The sequence below is a fragment of the Penicillium bovifimosum genome (assembly GCF_028826915.1).
Source record: "Penicillium bovifimosum strain IBT 22155 chromosome Unknown utg000002l_segment0_segment0, whole genome shotgun sequence".
NCBI classification, from domain to species: Eukaryota; Fungi; Ascomycota; class Eurotiomycetes; order Eurotiales; family Aspergillaceae; genus Penicillium; species Penicillium bovifimosum.
The window spans coordinates 3,942,231-3,966,033 of NW_026622711.1; the positions used below are offsets into that span (position 1 = coordinate 3,942,231).

Here is a 23,803-nt window from a genome sequence, read left to right on the forward strand (position 1 = left end):
CTGTCCGACAAGGGGAACTCTGACGAGTTATGTAATCTATACTGACGAAGACCTTGCAAGGACCATCCGTAGGGAACAAGGTATATATTTATCCTTGCCTGGTCTGGCGGGATACCCCTGGACTGGAGGTAGACGGGATGGCAGCGTTGGAATCGTGAGCTATCGTATTGGCCGTGCGGGCGGTGCTCGTAGAGACAGGTGCAGATACCTGGCTAGTGGTAGCAATGGAAGTTTTGGCCTTAGTATCACCCGAAATTTGGGCCATAATGCCCGCCGGATCTGGTATTTTGAAATGTCTGTAAAAGGTGACAAAGTCACCACGGAGGACTTTGAGATGGCCCCACTTGTCCCATCGTTTACCCGCTGGTGGTTTGAGAGTGGTGACAGCGAAGAAGTTGCGGAAACGCGCCATGTTGAGCAGTGACCATCCTGCTAGGAATTCGATGAGATGATCCGCGTCGCGTTCGACTTTATCCGCAATGTTAGGGCTGTGGTTCTTGGTGCGGGTACCATAATCATGCAGGGGTGGTGCCATGATACTATTCTTTGAGTTGGGATCAAGACTAGCTTCATCGAATAAAGCTGTACGAGGGTCGGAGACATTGTTCTTGATGATCAAGGATTGAACGAGCAGCAGACTGCATTTAAGTTCGGGTAAGCAGATGGACAAGAACAGTGAGAAGAAGTAGAACATACAGTCCATGGTCTTGAGAATGTTTTTCATCAGCCAGCCTCCTTTCGATCCATTCAAGTATCCTGGGTGGAAGCATCAAAGACCAAGTTTTGCGCTTGTTTGTCTTCCAAAGCCATTGGAGGGCGACAGCTACCCCTTTGAGGTCTTTGAACAGATCTTCAGTGAGGAGTATGACGGCACCTTGTGGGAAGATGCGTAGATGGTGGACATTGGGCAAATCATGTCGAGTATCTATCAGTTCGAGTGGTCTCTGAAGGCGCACCACCCAGAAATTGAATGAGTGCTGGTAAAGTACTCTGTTGAGCGGAGGGTCCAACGTGTCGTATTCGGTGAAGGATTCGTCAAACTGCTTTGGTTAGCTGTGAAAGACGCTGCGAAATGGGAAACTTACTATAGCCACGCCCTGCCTGCTGTTGTCCACAAATCTTTGCCAAGCTACAGGGTCCTGACTTGTCAAAACGATCATTCCACGGGATTTCAAGTGCATAGACCAAAATTGTAAGCCTTCTTGGGTTTCTTTGTCGTTTGAAGGAAAATGCAAATAGAAGATACCAGCCCTGGAGATTTTCCCGGCTTCATCAACTGCTGCAAGTTCATCTATGTCAATGTTGATAGATTTCAAGAACACTTCGGACGTCAAGAAGACTTCAGACGGGTCTTGAGTTTTTGATTCAATATCAAGAAAGCCCGATTGTCGCGAGGAACTACCTGGTTCTAAGCCATCACCTCCAGGGAAATCGCTTCGCAGTGAAAGGGATGTATCCGGGAGAAGAGCTTGTGGGCGTCCACTGGCCTGGCTGTGACCATCCGTCGCCAGCGATTCAATGGGTGCGAGCATCTTGCGAGCGGCAATAAGTAGAGGTACCCCAGGCGGCACTTCACGGGCAGGACACTGGAACTTGGACTCCTGAGACCAGCGTGACCAAGCAACCCATACCAACCCGGGTTCAGGGGCAGTGTTTTTCTTCTTTTTTCTTTTATGAGTGTAGTGAATGGCGATGAGATCGTCTTTTCGCAAACCCCGAGAAAAGTAATACAAATCTTTGTTGGTGTCTTGATAGCCCTCAGCCCAACCGGTACTCAGTACCGTATTATCCGCCTACATTCCAGCAATGTAGTCAGTACATAATCCACCAATGTGGTCAATATATAAGGGAGAAATCCACGAGTATGACACTTACACTAGACTCACACAAATTCTCATATTCTCTGGCCGTGCAGAAATCCTTGAACCAGATCTCAGCCTGGCGTGAATTAGGATTCGTAGCCGCGATAAGGGCCTTCTTTACAGCCAGAGAAATGCCGCAGAGTCTGAAAGGACCGATATGTTTCCTCTTGGGACCGACAAACACATGAATGAGAGCCTCTCCCTCGCGTTGATTCACCCAGTAAGGGCCAAAGTTCATACAACCGGGCCCTTTTTGACGCAAAGGCATCCTTGCGATTTCGGCTTGAATCGAAAGTCTTGATTGGTCAGATGCCGCATTTCTGGATTCAGGCGCAGTTCTGGATTCAGCTGCAGTTCTGGATTCAGCTGCAGTTCTGGATTCAGGCGCATTTCTGGATTCATGCGCAGTTCTGGATTCAAGCGCAGTTCTGGATTCAGCTTGAGGAACACATGGCGGGCTTTTGTTGAACGTGGCAGAGCTTAGAGAATCTGACCCAAGCGGAGAATGACCTGGAGATGGGCTATGAGGCGGGTGAGAGTTACTCATCTCACGGAGCAACTGACGAGAAGGCGACGACTCAAGAGAGGATGGTGATGGATGAACGACAGCTTCTGACCGACGTGGGGATGATGGCTGCCGAGCGGGCGACGGACGTCGGGATGGCGGCGATCTTGAAGGGCGGCGAGGGCTTGATGGCCAATGGGGGGACGATTGCCTTCGAACGGGCGATGGCCGACGCGGGGGCGGTGATCTTCTAGGTGGTGATGGATGAACGACAGCTGCTGGCCGACGTGGGGACGATGGCCGTCGAGCGGGCGATGGATGTCGGGGTGGCGGCGATCTTGAAGGGCGGCGAGAGATTGATGGCCAATGGGGGGACGATTGTCTTCGAACGGGCGATGGCCGACGAGGAGGCGGTGATCTTCTAGGTGGTGATGGCCGACGAGGGGACAATGACCGACGAGGGGTGGGTGACCGGCCAGACAGCTCTGAGGGCCGATAGGTATCAGCCCTGACTGGGTGGTAAGGCTGCTGGGCGGATGGCAGTGGCCTGGGAGATTGCGACCGCCGGCGAGGGGGTGGTGACCGACGGGATGGTGATGGCCAACGCGACAGCTCTGAGGGTCGATAGGCATCATAGGCATCAGCCTTCGCTGGGTGGTAAGGCTGCTGGGGGGATGGCGGCAACCTTCGTGATGGCGACCGCCAGCGAGGGGGTGGTGACCAACGGGATGGTGATGGCCGACGGGAGGGTGGTGACCAACGAGAGGGTGATGGCCGACGGAAGGGTGGCGACCAACGGGAGGGTGACGGCCGACGAGACAGCTCTGAGGGCCGATAGGCACCATAGGCATCAGCCCTGCCATCCCTGGGTGATTGCGACCGCCGTCGAGGGGGTGGTGATCGGCGAGAGGGTGATGGCCAACGTGACAGCTCTGAGGGCCGACCGGTATTGTGCATGGTTGTATGGTGGGGCTGTCGGGCAGTGTGTGGTGTGTAGGAGCCATGGCGCATTGCACGGGGCCCAGTGGGTATAGATACCGAAAGAGCAGGAGGCTTGGAGCCCGCACTCTCTGCCGAAGGATTCCCCACGTGGGGCACCAAGGGAACAGATGAAGGGGTCTCCTCGCCATGGGGACTCACGGATACGGAGGGCCCATTGAGCGCCTTTGTTTGAACAACTGGCAAGGAAGTAGTGAGGGCGATTGATGAAGGTTCAGTAGCATCAAGCGAAGAAGCCGCTGCATGTGTCTCGGAAGGAGCAAGTGGTGAGGAAGCAGAGGGGGATATATCACCAGGGCCCGCAGGCCTCTTCAGATCCGAGCGTGCACTGGGCCCAGGTAAAGCTGCCATCGATGAAGCCGACGCAGCGGCTGCCGATTTCGAAGGGAGTGAGGCTGGAGGGGCCATGGCTGACGAAGAGGCATGGTCTATAGGGTTTTCCTGCTGCTCTGCGGACACAGTATTTGAGTCACCAGCACAGGGGATTGGGATACTAGTCAAGCCGACCAGGTCCTTGGAGACAGGGTGATTTAAGGCCTCCGGCGATTTGAGACTGATGGCAGATGGGCCAAACGTCGAGGCTGTAGTGCCCATATTCGTCCTTCCTGGAAACTCTGAGGGCCTCATCATCTCCATCTGTGAGATATCCGGTGCCCTATCACCCCATTTGCCTTCACGATGCGTGGACTTCGTGACAGGGCCCGTCCCAAAAACAGACATTGTAGGTTTTGCTTTCTGTGGGGGACCAGCTTGCCGCGCTGGAGGTTTTTGCTTGGCCTTGATGTCCTTTGCGAGCCGAGTAAGTCTAGAATTTGGGACGGCGTTCGTAGTTGCTTGCGGGGTCGAGGCAGCTGGCCTTGAAGGTGCTACTTGCTGCGGCGCTCGGTGACGGACCGGCGATTTGGGAGGTGGTTGAGTCTGGGCCGGAACAAACAAGGCCGAAGAGGCGTTCGAATCCCCTGAGAGCCGTCTGGAAGCTTCGTGGGCTCCAGGACTTGTGTGAGGCTCGTGATCATTCACATTACCGGAATTGGCGAGTTGGGACGATTCAGGACGAGCATTCTTTCTGAGCCGTGCCCTTTGCTCTCGTTTCCGCCTTCGATCAGCTTTTCGCTTTTGTGTTCTCTTCGCCACTTTTGCCGTGTACCTCTCCCACGACCTGAGATTGAACGGTTTGATTTTCCCCTCCGCGATCTGCTTCTTCTTCGCTTCCCAGTCTTTAAGGGTCTCTTCCGAAGTGAATGATTCTTTTGGTTCCCAGCTCCATCGATCCCTGCTGTAACCAGCCCACTCGACCAAGTACTTGGTGACGAAGACACCTTCGTCGTCTTCAGACACTGGCTCTATGTAGAACCTTCTGTCCGCATGAATGGCGCCTACGAGATACTCGGCTTCTGGGTCACTCGGGGCCGTGGATGCCAGAGAGTCAGCATCATCGTCACCATCTTTATGAAAAACGTCCCTCATCCCAGTAGCAGGAGCCATTGTAATAGCCTGGCAAGTCGAGTTAACATATGTTTCGTTACCTCACGCGATGTAGGGTTTGTATTGACAATCTGAGTACCAGGGATTCAGGAATGTTCGAGCTAGGATAATCACCTACCGTGTTCGCATCTTACTTCAGAATATGAAGAACGGACAAGAAAGCGCACGAAGTACCAAGTGCAGTCGCAGGACAAGCAAGAACCGAAGTTAGATGGATACTGCCCATCGATAAAGGATACCGCCCGCGCATCAAACGCCAGCACACGTGATCCCCACGCTAAACCGCAATGAGCCCGGCACGATTAAGGAGAGACACTCGACTGAGGCATCACTGACTATCCCCTGCTGATTTTCTATTACATCCAGTGTGTGTGTGCTCCCTGCTTATCTTTTTGCCTACTTTAACCTCAGTACTGACATAGTTGGCTTTTGCCCTTAAAGTTCTCAAGTACACCCCTCAGTCTTCATCTACCTGCCACGTTACCCGCACTTTGATACCACACTTCGAGCTTGCCTAGCTCGTACCCGTCCAAAATGGCCAACGATGAATATGACGTGAGTGGATTCATGATGATAAGCTCTTATATGTCTTTAGAACAATACACTGATGTTAATATTCCCCTCAGTTTCTTTTCAAAGGTACTGTCGCCACTTTATGATGATGCCCGCCCTTGTCTTATCCGACATCCCCCCCCCCCCCCCCTTTCGCCCCCTTCTGAAGAACCCGAGGCTGACAATGGAGGAATCGTGGGGTAAATAGTGGTTCTTATCGGAGACTCTGGTGTCGGTAAATCCAACCTGTTGAGTCGTTTCACTCGCAACGAGTTCAACTTAGACTCGAAGTCAACGATCGGTGTGGAGTTCGCGACCCGGTCAATCCAAGTCGACTCGAAGACAATCAAGGCACAGATTTGGGATACTGCTGGCCAGGAGCGCTACCGCGCGATCACCTCTGCCTACTACCGTGGCGCTGTCGGTGCCCTCCTTGTTTACGATATTAGCAAGCACCAGACCTACGAGAATGTCAACCGGTGGTTGAAGGAGCTGCGGGATCACGCTGATTCGAACATCGTCATCATGCTCGTCGGTAACAAGAGCGATTTGCGCCATTTGCGTGCCGTCCCCACAGAGGAGGCCAAGCAGTTCGCCAGTTCGTTTATGTCAATCCAAGCATCGTTATGTGTCGCTGACATTAGCTAGGTGACAACAACCTTTCATTTATCGAAACATCCGCACTGGATGCCAGCAACGTCGAGCTGGCCTTCCAGAACATCCTCACAGGTTGGTGATCGGTCTCTTCAAATTTGGCTATTCTCGATACTAATGAAACAGAAATCTACCGCATTGTTTCCAGCAAGGCTCTTGAGCCTGGAGAGGGTGGCCAGCAGGTTCTCGACCGCCGTCCAGTTATCGACCCTAGCAAGCAAGACAGCGAGACGAAGCAGGGCTGCTGCTAGATTACCCTTCCTGGAACGATGTACCGACCGCCGCGACTGTTCTATAGCGATGGGATATTGAGATGGACTTGATCTGCCTTGGAGTCTGAAATTCGACGGCTACAAAGAGGATACACAGTCGGGATCTGTTGTGGAAACCACAAGGGAAGGTATGGGTTTACTGGAATTAATATTTCCGGCCGTGGGGTTCCCTTTCTTCTGTCCTTTTATTATTCGTTTTGCCCGTGATTCTTGAACGAAATTGATCCCCCTTTTCCCCTGTTCGCCCGGCCGGTGTGTTCGATATGTTTCTACGATGATGAACATCTTGCTGGTGCAATGAACTAAGGTTGGCTGGGCGTCTGACATTGCGGCTGCGTAGCTTTTGTATGAAACTTCTTCTGAAAATGCATATTCATTCCAACACTTTCTGGTAGCATACATGTGACATGTATTGAAGAACAATAAGCTTGGGAGGAGCTTCCAAGCCCTGTGTAGTAGGTATTCCATGTCATATCAGTCAGGTGTAGACTTGTAGTACCAGGGGTCCACCTGCTCCACAGGGCAATCTGCTGTGGCCGGGCAGCCTTCCCCGGGGCCAATTCATCTCCGCGCTGGGGTGTAAAAAACCTCAGAGATCATTGTCCAAGGTTACGATGGATGCTAAAGGGGGCCGACGGCATACTCCGTCGGTTACTCGGAGATTAACTCGGGAGGTTATGTGTTTTCGAAGTCGAACCAAGGTATGTCTAGGTATGCACAAGCCTAACCTAGGAAAGTCACACCAGGAGAACATAACTCCAGAGCTGGATCTCTGGAGGGCTGCAAGAGAAGAATCGATACCATTTTCTAAGTAATCAACAGGTCCAAACCCACAACCCTAGTCTAGAATGATGCCCATGCCACGGTTGACTATTGCAGATCTAACTTCTCGAATCTCGAGACCACGTTCATTCATGACATATTCCATTGTGTCACCGAATGTCTCGCCATTGTCACGAAACCACTCTCCCAGAGACCACACATACTCCTCTACCTGCTCCTTCAGCAGAGCATGATCACGCAACCACAATATCTGGCCAGGATCAAGTTTCAGCATATCCTGCACAATGTAGTAATGCGGGATCTCGTCGCCCCAACCTTCATACCCTGGGTCATGGGAGAGGTCATTGCGAAACCGAGAGCGGTATTTGGCCGAAGATTCGGCGTAATTGTTCGGGTGAGCAGTGTGAAAGTACTGTCGAATCGGGGCACCAGGGCCCTTTTCGAAGAAAGAGTGATCATGAGGTGATAGGGGAGTAGTGCTGAACCTTGGATGGTTTAGGTGGATATTGAACACGGGTTGCTGGCTGCTGTCTGGGAAGCGCTTGCGAAACTTGCGTTGAATTGTCCCATTACTAGGACATATGTGGTTTCGCAAGATATCATCCATGATAAGCCGCAAGTCCTCAATCTCGGCCAGCTCCTGAGTGGACCAGTTGTGAAGCAGCTGGGCCCGTTCCAATACAACGTGTCGAAGACTGCGGGAATGCCGATCATAAGCACGAGAGTGAAATGCACTATGATACCACCACAGCCGATATACTGCGCGGCGCACGCGCAATCGTTCTTCATCGGTGAGCGAGCGGCGGTTTTCAAAGTCGATCTTCCACTTTTTGAATGGGTAGATTGTTTCCCATTTGCGCGCCACCAAGCCGAGCTGTATGACTTGTTCTAACAGAGAATCAGACATGGGTGCATGCCGGATGATATGAGCCGGCTGGCTCTCATTTTGCGTCACCACCTGAATGGCATCGTCGAGGGGACCAAACTGCCTCTCCGCCACACTGGCTAGGATATGCAGTTTGCTTGGCGAGTTGAAGACGTGGTGAAGTCGGCGGCAACTGGATGCTAAATTTAGAATATCGAAGATGGAGTCGCATGAGCGAAATATATGGAGCAAGAGCTCCGTTGCAAGATCATAAATCGGCATGATGGAGATGTATATGTAGGTTGCTATAAACCTGGTACGACATAACCTGGTTACTGACATGACTCACCATAGAGCACCACCTGGGCCGCCAATGGCATCTTACCTACCTGATGGGATGTTGCAAAATCGAGAATGAGCGCGAGGGATCTTCGGAGATCCACGGGATACGTCTTCGTACACAGGTGCTTTTCGAAGAAGTAAACGCTGCCGTCGCAACCGAAGCAATCGGTGTTTGTCGCTAGTACAGTGAGCCTATCAATGGACCCCGCCGTTGGGCCTGATAGAAGCAGAATATGTTCTGGAATGAAGGGTAAACATGTTTGAAAAGTGAACGTCTTGTGGCCATATGGGTTTAGCTAGCGAAGGTGATGCCATGATCGATGTCAAAATGTAGAAATGCGTGATGGCATCGCCATAACTAACATGCTTAGCTAAGGTCGCCCCTTACTTCCAAGTTGCCATCTGGGCATTTCCAAGGACAAGGGAGGTTCCATCCATCCAACATGTGGATAGGTTAGAGATTCAGGTGTCGATACCGTAGATGAGCAGGTAAAAGTTAGGAAACTTAGGACGGAGAACAATGTAATAAACAACTTTTGAAATTAACCAGGATGAGTCTTTGCCCCGACGCCATAAAGGACCATGATGAAAGCGTCGCATCAAATATACACATGTAGTCGAAACATCATCCCAAGGGATATCACGTCTAGAAATAGCACGAAAGAAAAACGCAGACCCCCTATGCAAACAACTTCCTTGTATCCAATGCATCCACCTTGCGCACAGAATTTTCCGACAGTCCCAACTCAGAGCGCTTGGCGACCCGATCAGTCTGGACGTCTCGGCGCTGGGAGTAGCGACCGGCCTTATCCTTGCGGATCTCGCTACGGACTTGGTTGGGGCTGACGTATTCCTTGTTTTCGTAAATGACGGGGCCACCGAAGCTGCCTTCCAGAATGACAATGGGGGTCAGAACGAAGCGGGGGCCAATCTCGACCAGAGAAATCTCCGGTAGACCGTCCTTGCCCTTCGGCACAGGCTTAGCGGTCTCCTCGCCATCCTTCTTCTTGTCAGCAGCCTCTGACTCGCGAATCTCGTAGACGCGGATCCAAATCTTGCCATCCACCCCAAAGATACCGATGATGCGGTCAATGAAGGGCTTCATGCCTCGGACACCACGCTTGGGCACGCAGAAAACTCCGCGCAGCATCTCCCGAACCAGCGCACGGTACTCACTGCCAGGAACGCCCATGTCAGGACCTTGCTCGTCGAAAGAGCGATCGAAGACGACCAAGCCGCGGCCGCCCTTCAGGCAATTCCCTGCGAACCCAGCGCCGAGCTCGCCCATTGTGTGCAGGTTGTTGAGGTGGAATTTAATAGTAGGTCCATTGGGAGGCCGGGAAAGCCAAAGGTAAAGATCCTGGCCATTCTTCTTGGCCTCGAGGAAGAAAATGACGTTGCACGAGTGAAGGTCGGCAAGGGAGTTAAGAAGGAGGTTGTAACCGGCCGCCTTCTTTTTCGTGTCGAGCTTGGTCTCTTTGTAGGTGTGGGGGAGGAGACCGCAGATATCAGACATCAGGTGTCGGTGGCTAGAAAGAAGTAAAATGTCACAGGTCAGTGAACCAGTCCAGATTATCCCGCAAGACATGATGATCATACCGGTAGGATGCACCTCTAGAGGTCAAGATAAGTACTCGGGTCTTGGGCATAAATCCTGAAGCGAGCTGCTTCTTCAGAACCTCAGCTGCCTCGCCATCGTCGGAGTCTTCCTCTTCGCTATCAGTGGTGTCGTCTTCTGCATTGAGGAGCTCCTCCATTTCGATGTCCTCGTCAGACATATCCTCAGTGGGCTGTCTAGCTGCCTTCTTTGACACACTCTTGTAAACTGATGCCATCGTGACTATTGATTGTGTCTTAAATGGAGTTGAAAATGATCGTGCAAAAGCCGCCCGAGATCAAAAAGTTAATGGCAGAATATTTTTTGTTTCCCACCGCCCTGAATCTTGCGGGGTCACGTGTGAGATACAGATGTTGTTTATTTGCCGGTTGTTACCGCCCCAGCTTCCTGCCGAGCAGGAGTCTGTACACTTCCTTTCTTGGTCTTCCATCTACGGCGTACTGCGTACTTCATGATTGAGCTAAGTATATTCTCCATTGATTGTTAGCGTCATATCTACTGTGTCACGTGTGTTTTCAGAAAGCAGAATTACAGAGCTTTCTCCAAATTTAAATCAAAGGCAGAAGTTCAAATCTGATTTTCTTTGATTCTGCCGAAGCATACCTCTTTCCTTCCGCTCATGCAGTGGCGCCTTCTGGTGGGAAGTGGTGGGACTACCTAGAAGCTCTGACTGCGAAATAATCACATGGAACACTTCAACACCTGCAGCTTACCGTGGGGCCCAGTCATCATTTATCTCTGACATTTTGAAAACCCTTTCCATTTGAAATGCAAGCCTTTGAGCATGGTACTAGCCCATTATCTACCCATCCCACTTGCATGTTCGCTTTCAACATGTGGGGACGCTTGATGCAAGCCTAATGCTCTTTGGAGGGTTTGAAACCCATCTTGGGTGACCTTTAACCCGGCAACGAGGTTTGCAAATTCCAAAGTCTTTCGGAAATCCCAGTCGTGATCGTGCCAGATGAGACCGTATAGTAGACCTGCATTGAATGTGTCTCCGGCTCCAATTGTGCTATGATGGATTAGTATTTCTCATGTTTGCCGCGTATACTGTAGCCCGGGAAGGTCAAAACTCACTCGATTACTTCCAATCCTGTAACATGTGCCGGGACATGAGCGAAGTTGCCAGTCTTTGGCTCAAGTGCAGCGGCCCCGCCGTCGCCCCAAGTGCAACACAGCAATGTCCTGCAGCAAAGGGAAATTAGATTGAGACACTCCTCTGTCACTTCCGTCGACAAAACTTACGCTTGGCTTGTCTTCAATGCTTGATCTTGTAAGCAATCCTTGGCAGATGTGTGTCCGTTGCTCTGCTCACCATTAGATCCATACACTTGCCAATATTGATGAAAAGGTGTTTCACCTGAGCCCATGCTTTTGAGTAGATGACAACATCTGCTGTATCTGCAAGCTCCTGTAAGCCTGGCCGGCCAGGCTTTTCAATCTCAACACTGATTTTGGACGCTGGAAATTGCTTGCGAATATAATGAATACATTCGAGGGTCACATCTGGCGAGCGGCCCTTAGTCAAAGTTAGTCTGGCTCATTCAGGCCGGAGAACCTAGCTATTGTGCCACGCACCTCGAAATGAAACCAGTGTCGATCCCCTGCAGCTCGTAGGGGCCCAACAGCAGTGGTGAACTCTGCATGGGTCATTTCGGGCAGCTCGTTATAATTGACAATCGTCCTACTGCTGGTGTCCTGACTCGCAATGATGTAACTGGAGGCGGGTTCATTGAACTCTTCTCGGAAGATACACTTGTCCAGTTGGACCAAGGGTCCTAAGCTTAATCTTATTTGCTGGGTTGCCACTGAGGACTCCGAGGGAAGCACCGAAATGAGACCTAAGGAACAATCATCACTCGTGGCCCTGTCTTGTAACAGTTGCCCCATAATATCGAGGGTGTTTGGGCAGTTTCCACCGCGCCTGCGGCTAAGCCTGGTTGCGCGAAGCTTTTCGTCTTCATCCGGGTAATGAGGGACTCTGGCCAGAGTGCATGTGCATATCAACCTCTCCGTTCCGGAGTATGTTTACGTCAAGTGGAAGGAGCTTGAACTCACGTTAAAATCGTGTCGAGGTAGCATGCCCCTATAGCTACCAAAGACATGGTCATGATAGTGTTTTGAGCTATGATTTTTGCAGTTCAAAACATTCAGTAAGTTAGTGTTGTTGCATGACAGTATGCATGTTTCCAAGATTCTTATCTGCCTTGTCCGCGTCAGTCGGCTCCGACGGCTCGTGTGCCACAAAGCCGGGCGCCACTTAGCCCGGCTCAGTCCTCAGCCCTGCAAAAGGCGGTGGATGGCCACATCCACCGCCTGCTGCTTCTTACAATTAGGTTTAGCCCGCCATTCGCCAAAACCTGGCAGAACTTTTGGATCAGGTCAAAGACTCAAAGAAACACTACCAGGTGGTGGCAGCAAGATGGGCAAGCTGGATCTGGAAGATCAACCTTTGTTCAAGTAATAAGGTAGCTCATTCATCAAAACTTCCTGCGATGAAAACTGGGCAAGATCTACACAGTAAATCGTTGTTAGTACCTACGCATACCTTGTGGGCTCGACGTGGGGCGCACGTGCCCATGCCGCACCCTAAAACAACGACCTCTCTAGGGCTGCATCTGCTCATCTTAGTTGCCTTCCCAATGAGGCTGTAAGAAGAGATTTTCTTAGGTACGTAGCCCGTATGCAGCCCGTACACTTCCAATTAGATGTCCATTTAGGCCACACTATACATTTAGGTATGGAATCGCTTTCCATATGCATCAAAGCAGAAGACGGGCTGTTGCAGGATGCCTTTGCATCCGAACAAGGCAAAACAAGGTTGATAGGTCCGGATCTGGGCCATGCAACTAATTCATAGATGTGTATCCTATTGTTTCTTGCATTTGCAAAGCACAAAGTGATCTTTGATGTAATAAGCAAGCAATTGTTCAATCGCAGGATGTAGTGAACTTATGCTGCCTATATATTCAGTGCTGTCAAGACTGTTCATCGATATGATAACACACCCAGCTCCACAAGTTCAGTCTCAGTTCTATCAAGGATTATTTCAATCATGGGAAAGCGAAGTAAAGTGTTGGAGACAGATACTCCAACGGCAAAGTTTCTGTACGCAATTATGAAGCAACTGGACACGAAGTCGGTAAGTTCATTTCATGATGATGACTGAGAATTGATCCGATATTGACAGGGCATGTTAGATTGACTGGAACCAAGTTGCAGCGGATAGCGAGGTCTCCAATGGCCATGCTTCACGTATGCGGTGGTCCCGATTCCGCAACCAAATGGAAGGGACCACGGGGGCAACCCGACCCAAGCGAAAAACCAAGAAGGAGAAGATCATAGACCCACCTGCCGGCATGCCGGGGATGTTTCCAATGCCTCAGCACCAGATGATGCCCACGAGCTCAACCGATCCATCTATCCATACCAATCCCTTTGTAAAAAGTGAGCCAGAGATGCAGAACAGCCCAAGCAGATTTATGCCGTACGCCCCAGCTTCAATGCCAGAGACTGGAATGCAAGGACAGTACTACTTACCTCAGGACTTTGCTTCACCCCAGTTTCGAATGGCATCTGGTATTCCCACCGGGCTACCTTCAACCAGCTTTGCAGCACCGCCTTATTTGAAGCATTCTCAGTCCCCGTCTGTGTCAACCGAGTATCCTTACTCATTGCATGGTGCACTGTCAGGATTTGATTTGCGAGAATTCGAATTCCCGGGCTCTTCCATGGACTTTGCCCCTACTATCAACTGGGAACCACACGCCCCTTCCGACCAACAAAGACCGACCATAAAAGTGGAAGAGAATCAACAGTGCCAGACGGACTTATTGAGCACTGGGAATCGGCAAGATTGGGCTCAGCAGAGTCAGAGTCAGCAAGACCAAGGCAGGTGTGACCAAGGTCAGCAGAGCCAAGATTGGCAGAGCTCAAGTCGGCAAAGCCCAGTCAAACAAGATCAAGACATGTATGACCAAGGTCAACAAAGCCAGAGCCTGGGCCAGCAAGACCAAGACATGTATGACCAAGGTCATCAAAGCCAGGACATATGCCAGCAAGACCAAGAGCAACAGCGGCAACAAGGCCTCTATGGCCAAGGCCAGCAAAGTACAGACCGGCAAAACCAAGTTCAGCAAGGCCAAGGTCTGTATGGCCAAAGTCAGCAGAGCACGATGCAGCAAATGCAGCAAATGCCAGTCCAGGAAGACGAAGACATGTGTGATCAAGACCTACAGAGCCCGGTTCAGCAGGGCCCAGCTCAGAAAGGCCCAGTTCAGCAAGGCCCAGTCCAGCAAGGCCCTGTCCAGCAAGGCACAGTCCAGCAGAGCCCAGTCCAGCAGAGCCCAGGTCAGCAGATCCCAATCCACCAAGGCCTGGTCGGCCCAAACCAAGTGCAGCAAGGCCAAGAACCACCCAACCACGACCAGCAAAGTCTAGACCAGCAAGGTCAAGTTGGGCTAGGCCAAGTACTACAGAGCCAAGGCCCGCGGAGCCCTGGTCGACAAGACCAAGTTCGGAAAGAGCAAGGTCCGTATAGTCAAGGCCAACAGGGCCAAGAAAAGCAGGTTTCAAATCAGCAAAACCCAGCCCAGCATGACGAAGACATGTGTGACCAAGGTCAACAGAGCCCGAGTCAGCAAATGCCAGTCCAACAAGACCCAGTCCAACAAGTCCCAATCCAACAAGGCCCAGTCCAACAAGTCCCAATCCAACAAGGCCCAGTCCAACAAGGCCCAGTCCAACAAGGCCCAGTCCAACAAGACCCAGTTCAACAAGACCCAGTTCAACAAGACCCAGTTCAACAAGACCCAGTCGAGCAAGACCCAGTCGAGCAAGACCCAGTCGAGCAAGGCCCAGTCGAGCAAGGGCTGCAAGGCCATGTACTGCAAGAACAAGACCCGCTTGACCAAGCTCAGCAGAGTCCAAGTCAGAAAAGCGCAGGCCAGCAAGGTCAGGTATTGCGCGATCAAGGCCTTAGTGGTCAGGCAGAGGAAGGCCCGGGCCAGCAGAGTCCGAGCTGGCAGGACCAAGTGAAGCAAGGCCAAAGTCCGTATGGTCAAGGCCCACTGAGTTTGAGCCAGCAAAGCCTAGGCCAGCAAGGCCAAATGCAGCAGGGTCAAATTCAGCAAAGTCATGAATCTCAGGATCAGCTAGGCCAAAGCCAGCAGGCTCAGCCATATCAGGGACTGGTTCAGCAAGGCCAGGACCAACAAGGGCAAAGCCAGCAAGGTCAAGATGCTGTCATCGATGTGGAACGAGTTTAAGCTTGTATTATTGTTTGAGGAGTTATGAACTATGTTTTCAATCAGGTTCATGTTTTCGTTAGCTAGTATCGCCAGTGACCAGCCTTCACCAATGGATTGACTAATTTGTTTTGAATTCGTCCCCTTCCTTAAAGTAGTACTTCTTAGTTGCTGGTCGAAGGTGGGAGGTACAGCGTGAAGGAATATTTGGTATGCGAAGGTAGGTTGGCTTGTATACATGTTGTACCAGTACTGCCAGACCCTGATGAGCCAGGGGAGTCCTTATATGCTGATGATTCTGTTGCATAGTGGATAGAGGTGATGGTTTAGCATTAAGCTTACGCTCCCAAGAACCTTGAGTAGTTCAGACCTCACTTGCTGAGTTCGATGCTCTATCGCCAAGGATCTTTTCAAGTCCGAGAGAGCCTCATGGATCACTTATGATAGATCTTCAAGGTCACTTTCTCTAGATGCCGGGTTGCGGATCAGTTCGATAGGTAGTGATCTTTTAGTCAAGCAGTTACGACCGAAACAAAAACCCAACAACAGAAACTTGAATGTTCGATCGATAGTCCCTGATGTTGCACGCATCATTTGTGGAATATAAACCCGAGATTTGCAAGCAAGCCGCAAATACGCACAGAAATGGTTCTCAGTTGTAAGGTGCCAGAAGATAGTAGGATTGAATGTATCAAGGGGTATCCTATTGAAACAAGACGAAAAAAGCACCGCGAGGCGTATATGAGGAGTGAACAAAACAAAGGCGCCGGAAGCTTGATAGAGCCAAGAGAGGTCCTCCGGTCGACAGGAATCATATGTCTGCCATGACGGATTCCACAATCCTCCGTTTGTACTGTGAAAGAGCTTGGTCCCTTTTGTGCATCTGAGCCCGGAGTTTTGTATAACGCTGCTTCCATGTTGCCTCAGAAAGAGGATATCCTGGATCATCTTCGTCCGAATTCAGGTCTACCGTTTTGCCATCGTTGATATTTCCGTTGCTTGGAACCACAGCCTCACTCGCGTATTCAGAAGAGTTCTGACCTCCCATATCAGAGTTGACGTGTGCAAGAGTGATGTGCATTGAAAACGGGCCTGACGTCTTGTACTCGTGGGAGATGGTATACTGAGCTCCACCCACTGATCCATTAGAACCAGGGACATCCCTGGCACTATCGTTATTTGAAGTGGCACGTTCAACCTTGATGACAAGTGACCCCGGACTGCTGCCTGTGAGTCCGAAATGATGACCGATGCCAAGATGGAAGGCGAGAAGTAGGGAGGAAGTACCAAGTTGAAACTGGGAATATATTGAAGAAAGGTTGATCACCATTTCCGAAGCCATGGAACTAGCCTCCTTGGGACTGAGGGCAACCGTACGACCAATCAGCCTTGCGCGAAGTAGCTCTGAAGAAAGTACACGGACAATTTCGTCGATGGAGGGAATTGCAACAGTGTTGGTATTAGTATTCCCAGTGGAAGAAGACGTTTGATTGGCAATGTGGTTGTTCGGTGGATCTGTGGCGGTATGGGGATATGGCTCCCCTGATCCGGGAACAACAGCGCCGTTGACACCGTTGACTACAAGCATCGGCGGGGTGGCAAGTCGCACCGGGGCTCCTGAGTGCTGGGGAACCTGCAATTGAAGCTTATTGGGCCTCCCTTGACTGACAGATGTGGGGGTTTGATTGTATGAAGGGGTCTGGAAGGACTGAGATGACACTGTGTCAATAGCAATGGAAGGAGCCTGTGTGTCGGAATTTGGCGCCTGCGAGAATTGTCGACCATGATTGATTTGAAATGTGGAAAAAGAGCCCGATGACGACCCCTTATTTGGAGGCCTTCCTCGACCCTTGGTGGCAGACGAGCCATTGCTGTTCGGCCAAGCCGATGAGACCGCAGGGCCATGTATTCTCCTAGACCCGCTCTTCACGCCGGTTGATGGAGTGACAGCCGATCGTGGTTCAGCAGAGATGTGGACATCCGATGGTAGGTGACTGCGTGGGATGATAGCAGACTGGGGATAATTTGCTGGAGACGCATCGCGGTCAGGAAGTCTGCAGCGTAGATCTTGACCTTGCTGTTCCGACCCAGCACCGCTTGGAAAAGCGGATGATGCGGCCATCCAAGGGTCATTTGAATCCATGTCATCAGGGAATGCACTGAAAGGAATGGCACTTTGTGGAAATGTCACAGAATGAGGCTGAAAGGCACCTTGATGTAGGGCGCCCACAGATGTATCTAACTGTGGCCGCTTGATGCTTTTGTCATCCTCGTTGAGCCTATCTTCCACCCTTTTCCTCCCACGTTTGGGCTTCCATTGTGGCACAAGTGCCCTGAGTGCTAAATCTTCTTCCAATGACACACCGTCGCGACTTTCGCTCACAAAAGGACCAGATGCTGGCAGCTGAGTATAGTAGACATGGGGTAAGCCTATGCAGTACTCGAAGAAAGCATCAATATGCATAGCACGCATCCAACGCTAGACGATATTAGCACAATGAATCGAACTCAATAGACTGGGAAGCTTGTAGAAAGACGCACTTTGAGTCGGACAGTATACTGTTGAACTTTTTGGGCGCTTTGTCTCTTTTCAAAGCACGGTGGCTCAACACCCAGTTCGATGGCAAGTTGAATCCATGTTTTCAACTCTTCATTTAGAAGCCGCCTTCGAACCAGTCCATATAAGGTAAATATGTTGAAGCTTTTCCCATCGCTCCGCGGGAGACAGCGGAAGGTTTTTCTTAGCTCTGAAGTGTCGACAGAGGAGGGAACATTAGGATTGCAGTATAGAATAAATGCCACATAGGCATCATCAATTGTCTCTTCCGTGATATCCCGTGATGGAAGGACCCGAGATTCTGCGTGATCGGCTGAGTCTTTCATCGGCTGATGCTGATGGGGCTCAAAAACAGGCGGAGACATGGATGTCCCCGAGTGAGGTAAACCAGTACGCCTGCCTCTTGGGGAAGACTGTAGACTTCTGGGGGTTTCTCTTCGCTGCAGGGGAGGCGATTTGCTGGTAGCTACCTGGCTACGAGCACTCCCCAAAGATGAAGCACTCTGTAACGTCGATTCCAAGGTCGGAGGGTATCGCGCATATTGTTGGATGACCATCTGCGGCGCGCTGAGCTCCCCACGGTTCGAGCGATCTGTGGAGTCCATTATAGCTGGAAATGCAGCTTCCATTCCAGAATTGTGATTTCAAAGTGGAAACGCTCAAAATAAGATTGCAGAGCAGAGCTAGAAATTGATGCAGACGAATAATCATGAGGGGGGTTGGTCGCATAAGCAAGTCATCATTAAGGTCAACTCAAGAGCCACAGCACGGATGCTATATTCAACACATTATATCGCATAGGTGCAAAACGAAAATGGAAAAAATCAGAGCCTTGGAAACAATGCGCCGAGGGTGTAGGGTGTAGGCTTCCAGGAGGTCTCCCCTCGAGGTGGCTGGAAGCGCCCATCTTTAAAGGTCAAGCTGAGAATCTATTTTGGGGCCATCTAGTGCTCCCAAATACGGACTAGCGTCATGGCCTGAGGGCGGGGTACCCGTTTGACTATCACGTGATATATGACATGTCAAAGCGGTTAGCGTGATTCCATGTGGCTTGTCGAGGGCGTTATCGATAAGGCAAATAGTCTTGGCAACCTTGACTTCTTTGACGTCTTCCATCTCTCTACCAATGAAACCGGGTTCATTCGGACCCTCACGAGGGTCGAAGCTGAACGGCAGTATTCCAGATTATTTGGGCTTTGCCAGTCAAAGAGATTTGCGTGCTCATATTGTTGCGCACCCGACGTCGTGCGTCCAGTGTCGCTGGAGTCTCTGCACCCCACTCTCTTATGCTAGCGCGACCTGATCCGTCATGGCGCGCTCGAGCTCGCATTCAAGGTCCACTCGCCCTATGCGGTCCAGCCGGACTAAAGTTCAGACTTATCAAGAGGAAAGTTCCTCTCAGGATGAAACCACAGATCTACGAGACTCGAGGCGCACCTCGCTATCACTCCGCTCGCGCAATACAGCTCGAGTGCCAAAGTCCTATCGCGAAGAATCGACGGATACTAGCGTCGAAGAATCTGTGGAAGCTCTGGAGTCTGAATCATCAGTGACTCCGTCAAATGAGGCGCCATATTTGGATCTTGGATCTGCCTCTACTCCACGCCCTTCTAGAGCCCAACCCTCTCGACGCGCTACAACTACACCGAAATCAAAGACTACCAAACGAGCACTGAAAAGCAGCGGCCAAGTGGGAAGGATCTTGCCTAAGCGTGCCAAAACACTCGCGAGTGAGCCAATATCTTTGGGGTCTGGTGTCATTCCACCCTGGCAAACACTCCCCTACCATGTTCTACTCGATATCTTCCTGCATGCGTCACATCCGGTATTCGACGAAGTCCGCTCGGCCCGCAACGATTCTGTTAAGTGGCTAGTAAATACGGCTTTGTTGTGTCGAAGCTTTCGCGAGCCTGCTCTAGCCGCGCTGTATCACTCCCCCCTCTTCTGCCTGCCTCCAAGAGCCATTCCCTGCTTCGTCTACTGGAACAGCCCCAAGAGTCGCTATCAATGAACTATTCAAGCAAGATAAAGGAGCTGCATGTTGAGGTTGAACCACTGCTCCTTTACAAGAGCGGGCCCACCCTCGGCTACTTCGACCTTGCAAAATTGATCGAGAAGACACCTCAGGTACACACTGTGCGGTTGTATCACAGAGACGATTTCGAACTTGGCTTTTCACAATGGCAAATTAACCAGTCAAAGTGGACATACCGAAGTTCTGTCTTTTCCGCCCTTGCGAAGAGTGGAATTTCACTTCGTAGCTGGGATTGGAACGCTCGCTTCCTGAACACTGATGAGCTTGTTGATTTGATGATGAGGACGCACCCGCGACGCGCTTTCCAGAGCCTGAGGGAGCTCAGATTATTTCGTTTTGATAATCCTAGCCAGATGGATTCCGCTACCAAAGAGGCCGGCCTCTCTCAAGTCCTTTGCATGCTTCCCGATCTTCAGCGATTGACATTCACTGACAGCTTCTTGGTTGGGGGCCAGACTTTGATTAATCTGCCCCATACCATCCGTTCCCTAACTCTGAATAACTGTGATAATCTGTGGTCCCCAGACCTCACATCCTACTTGTCATCACACGGCACCAATCTTCGAGAGCTCAGCCTGAGTCACAACCGCCATCTGAACATGTCTTTCATCCATAATCTGGCCCAGTCCTGTGAGAACCTTGAAGTATTCAAAATGGACTTATCTATGCATGACGCATCCAGTTACCACGACATAGAACCGCATTTCGAGGATCTACTTGCTCGGACGGAGGTTCCTACTTGGCCCACAAAGCTCCAAGAAATCGAGCTCATTCAGTTACGCAATTGGGACGAGCCTACTGCTGAGATCTTCTTTGACTCGCTGGTCAATGCGGCACCCGGCCTGCGCGACCTCCGACGTTTGGCAATCAGTGCACTTTTGGAGATTGCTTGGCGTGATCGAGCCAATTTCCGTGAGCGATGGATTCCCCAGCTGGAAAGGGTGTTCCTGCGCCGAAGCACTCAACCGAATCCCAATCTTCGCTCTCTTCACAAGCGCCCGCTCAAATCCAACTCGTCGGTCACAGGGGAACGGCTCGATGAACCTGAAGCTCAGATCGATGACTCAATGCAAGCCACGAGTAGCCGTGAAAGTCATGCTATCTCTCAACGACAGAGCACTCGCCTGGCACGTCAGAAATCACGCGAAGCCGACGACGTTGTTGGTGGCGCTACGCTAGGGGGAAGATACAGGGAATGTGCGACGTTGTCAACATTCGCATTGATAACCAGCGGCCGAGTGAATTACAATACGATGAAGATGATTTTCTCGACGATGAACTCAGTGGTGACGAGGACTGGGCTGGTTGATTTCTAGCTAGCCCAGGACATGCGTGGTATGTAGTAAGATATGATCCGAAGTCCGAAAAGGAGTGCCGCCCCATTGTTTCTTTCTATTCTATTTCATGGACGTGTTCCTCGCTGCTTGCTCTTTTGTGAGGCTACAGGATTGGTTTCTGTTGTATTTTTTGTGGTTTTTCCCTACGATACGTTCAGAACCTGGCGCTGGGCGGTGTTCTTTGGGGGGAAAAGGAGACACGGATTGGGATACACAGAAGTTATGATCCATACCTATCTAGTCATAATTCATTCTACAAATATCATACGATCTACCAGCATAGTAGTCTCCAGTAAATATTGGCCAGGATCCCAATGATCACGTTGTGGTGTTGTTGACTCGGTCTGTGCACGGCGATCAAAGGCCAAGCCCCACAAGATCGTCTTATCCGCGAGTTTCGCTCGACCTCACATCTGTTCGTCCTCGACTTATCCCTCAAATATATTCACACTCTGACGTTTGTATCCATAAAGTTGGACATTGTGCTGCATATTGCTATACCCACGTCGCCTTGCACCCCTATTAGGCCCGATATGGCGCCTGAGGCCCCTGCGGACACGGCAGGCCCGTCCTCCCCACCGCCTAAACTTCCAGACGGCTGGTAAGTAAACATCAAACACAATCGGTCTTCTCAGTTCTCTAACGCTTGTCACTGCCAGGCTACCCCAATGGGAAGGCGTACGACGGAAATGGTATTACGTACAGCGCACGACTGGGAAGTCACAATGGGAGATTCCAACCGAACCAGTCATCCTAACTCCGTCGACAACACCAACGCCGATCGGGACAGGACCATCGCCAGCGCCATCCTCGAACCCGATAAATGATGGCACCCGACAGGTGAATACTGGGGACAAAATGGTTGGAGGAAAATATTCCGCCGCGGACAGTGCGAGAATTTCCGTAGGGAATCGCGCTCATTATGTCTGCATAAGCATTGCGAGAGTGGCACTGACGGTGGGATAGAGATCCCTAAACTCCCAAATGTATGGGCAGGCGGATAATTCGATGCATGCATCTGGATTACCGGGTTGGTATTCGAATCAGATTGGCCAGCACCTGCCCGGCGGGTATGAGCAGCAGCCCGCTGCCAACGCAACTGGATATGGTCCGGTACGTTCGTGTCTGAGGTCTTCGAGTCTGACAGACGGGGCTTGCATGATGCTTATTGTTCACTAGATTCCATTACAACACGGCCTTGCTGGGAATATGAATGGCCAGCCGGCATTTTTGGCGGGCCAGGTCCACCAAGGTTATGCAATCCCCGGTCCACACCATTTGGGGCAAGGTATGCCCTCAACGGCGTGGGGTGATAACCCTGGTATATTCCAGGGCTTTTCGAGTGCTTACACTATTGGCCAAAATCCACAATATTCTCAGGGATTCCCTGCGGGTCGTGTGTCAACACAGAATCAGCAGACCCCGGAGTCGTGGACAGCGTCTAGGGGCCTGCAAGGACAAATGGGAAGAGAAATCCCCGGGACATCTGCACACGAGTCGCCGTGGCAAGGCTCTCAACAAGGCCAGCTTGGTCCACCTAGTGAGGGTCTGCAATTGAACACGCAACCGTCGACCATCCCCAAGCCAATTTTTGGTTCATTCCCATCCCCGCGGGATGTCGAACCGTCTCCGAGAGAGTTCGCTCATCACACCTCGGAACCATCTCTTAGGCGGGAAGCACAGTCGTATCAATCGTCTGAGGAGAATTCCCGGGACAACTCACCACACTCCATGGTTGACAATGCCAGAAATGGTCAAGGCTATCCCATCTTACGTTCCCATTCTCAACAAGCTCCCACGAACCCTGCATTGCATGGTTTCTCACCACTGCAACATGTCCAGAGTCAGTATCAACGACAGCACATGATACGCACACGTTCAGATTTACCTACTGCCCAAAACCAGCAACAATACTATGACCCAATGGCGCAAGGGGATATCCATCACTATGTTTCTCAACATAACGGCCATGGCAGTGGTCCTGCTGGCTTCTCCGCGCCAACACACGGTCATCAAATACCCTACCACCAGCCGAGACCTTATTCGGAACATTCACCTGGTGAACCACGAGAAGCGTCAGGGACACAATTTGTTAGCGGGCCATGGCCCTAGACTCCACAGTCTGCGGGGCAGTTGTAGGGCGCGGAGTCCTGGCTCTGTCGTACGTATTGGTTCTTGGAAGTACAAGACATGATTTTGAGCGGCTTTTATCTATTTCTTGTTTGAGTTTTCGTGTTTCTGCATTAGATTCCCGGGTCGCATTTGTTACTTTAACTGAGTTTTGTGATAGGCTGCATGCTGCATTTAGTCCCTTCTTTGCGTATCGGTATGCCAGGAATGCATTCTCGAAGAGTGGGCTCTTCGTATCATTGAGAATCCTTGTAGCCGTCGACCAGATGTGGCGCATGTAGCAAGACATCTGTCGCCGTTCTCCAAACGTCCCATGCCGGGCCCATTAAATATGCACCAACCTAGTGGCAGACAGCAGACCCATTAGGAGCCTGCCCGACTTCCATTGTGAATTTGTTGAATCTATGTAACATTGGGACAGAAGTTGATAGGATTCACCCAGGACGAGTTGTTCGGAAATGATATACAACCCCATGTATTAACCATACGAAGTAGACATCAGGGACATCATCAATCGCGGAATTCCCAAGGTAGAGTGTCAACAACGAAGGTTATCAT

The 23,803-nt window shown here is 51.0% G+C and overlaps 9 protein-coding genes across 9 annotated transcripts; 4 read left to right on the forward strand and 5 right to left on the reverse strand.

Moving 5' to 3' along the window:
* Positions 1-88: 88 nt before the first annotated feature.
* On the reverse strand, positions 89-4,851 carry N7515_002680 (uncharacterized protein; the record flags this gene model as incomplete). Its single annotated transcript, XM_056663424.1, has 4 exons — positions 89-638; positions 697-1,040; positions 1,086-1,793; positions 1,876-4,851. 4 exons carry the CDS (start codon positions 4,849-4,851, stop codon positions 89-91), a joined length of 4,578 nt encoding a protein of 1,525 aa, XP_056525537.1.
* A 534-nt stretch (positions 4,852-5,385) lies between these two features.
* N7515_002681 (Rab family GTPase) lies at positions 5,386-6,308 on the forward strand (the record flags this gene model as incomplete). Its single annotated transcript, XM_056663425.1, has 4 exons — positions 5,386-5,603; positions 5,658-6,001; positions 6,052-6,132; positions 6,184-6,308. 4 exons carry the CDS (start codon positions 5,386-5,388, stop codon positions 6,306-6,308), a joined length of 768 nt encoding a protein of 255 aa, XP_056525538.1.
* An 859-nt stretch (positions 6,309-7,167) lies between these two features.
* Positions 7,168-8,259, reverse strand: N7515_002682 (F-box protein; the record flags this gene model as incomplete). Its single annotated transcript, XM_056663426.1, has 1 exon — positions 7,168-8,259. One exon carries the CDS (start codon positions 8,257-8,259, stop codon positions 7,168-7,170), a length of 1,092 nt encoding a protein of 363 aa, XP_056525539.1.
* Positions 8,260-8,998: 739 nt separating this feature from the next.
* N7515_002683 (ribosome biogenesis protein BRX1) lies at positions 8,999-10,154 on the reverse strand (the record flags this gene model as incomplete). Its single annotated transcript, XM_056663427.1, has 2 exons — positions 8,999-9,848; positions 9,919-10,154. The coding sequence occupies 2 exons, from the start codon at positions 10,152-10,154 to the stop codon at positions 8,999-9,001; spliced, it is 1,086 nt and encodes a 361-aa protein (XP_056525540.1).
* Positions 10,155-10,744: 590 nt separating this feature from the next.
* Positions 10,745-12,051, reverse strand: N7515_002684 (uncharacterized protein; the record flags this gene model as incomplete). The annotated part of the gene is made up of 6 exons (XM_056663428.1): positions 10,745-10,952; positions 11,018-11,125; positions 11,186-11,247; positions 11,301-11,459; positions 11,519-11,948; positions 11,999-12,051. Coding segments are annotated over 6 exons (1,020 nt in total), but the record flags the coding sequence as incomplete, so codon positions are not given.
* Positions 12,052-12,995: 944 nt separating this feature from the next.
* On the forward strand, positions 12,996-14,977 carry N7515_002685 (uncharacterized protein; the record flags this gene model as incomplete). The annotated part of the gene is made up of 4 exons (XM_056663429.1): positions 12,996-13,082; positions 13,141-13,740; positions 13,796-14,086; positions 14,405-14,977. The coding sequence occupies 4 exons, from the start codon at positions 12,996-12,998 to the stop codon at positions 14,975-14,977; spliced, it is 1,551 nt and encodes a 516-aa protein (XP_056525542.1).
* A 1,020-nt stretch (positions 14,978-15,997) lies between these two features.
* abp2 (putative ARS binding protein Abp2) lies at positions 15,998-18,372 on the reverse strand (the record flags this gene model as incomplete). Its single annotated transcript, XM_056663430.1, has 2 exons — positions 15,998-17,665; positions 17,728-18,372. 2 exons carry the CDS (start codon positions 18,370-18,372, stop codon positions 15,998-16,000), a joined length of 2,313 nt encoding a protein of 770 aa, XP_056525543.1.
* Positions 18,373-19,052: 680 nt separating this feature from the next.
* N7515_002687 (uncharacterized protein) lies at positions 19,053-21,087 on the forward strand (the record flags this gene model as incomplete). Its single annotated transcript, XM_056663431.1, has 3 exons — positions 19,053-19,609; positions 19,663-20,938; positions 20,971-21,087. 3 exons carry the CDS (start codon positions 19,053-19,055, stop codon positions 21,085-21,087), a joined length of 1,950 nt encoding a protein of 649 aa, XP_056525544.1.
* Positions 21,088-21,648: 561 nt separating this feature from the next.
* On the forward strand, positions 21,649-23,227 carry N7515_002688 (WW domain-containing protein; the record flags this gene model as incomplete). Its single annotated transcript, XM_056663432.1, has 4 exons — positions 21,649-21,716; positions 21,775-22,018; positions 22,082-22,228; positions 22,295-23,227. 4 exons carry the CDS (start codon positions 21,649-21,651, stop codon positions 23,225-23,227), a joined length of 1,392 nt encoding a protein of 463 aa, XP_056525545.1.
* Positions 23,228-23,803: the final 576 nt, after the last annotated feature.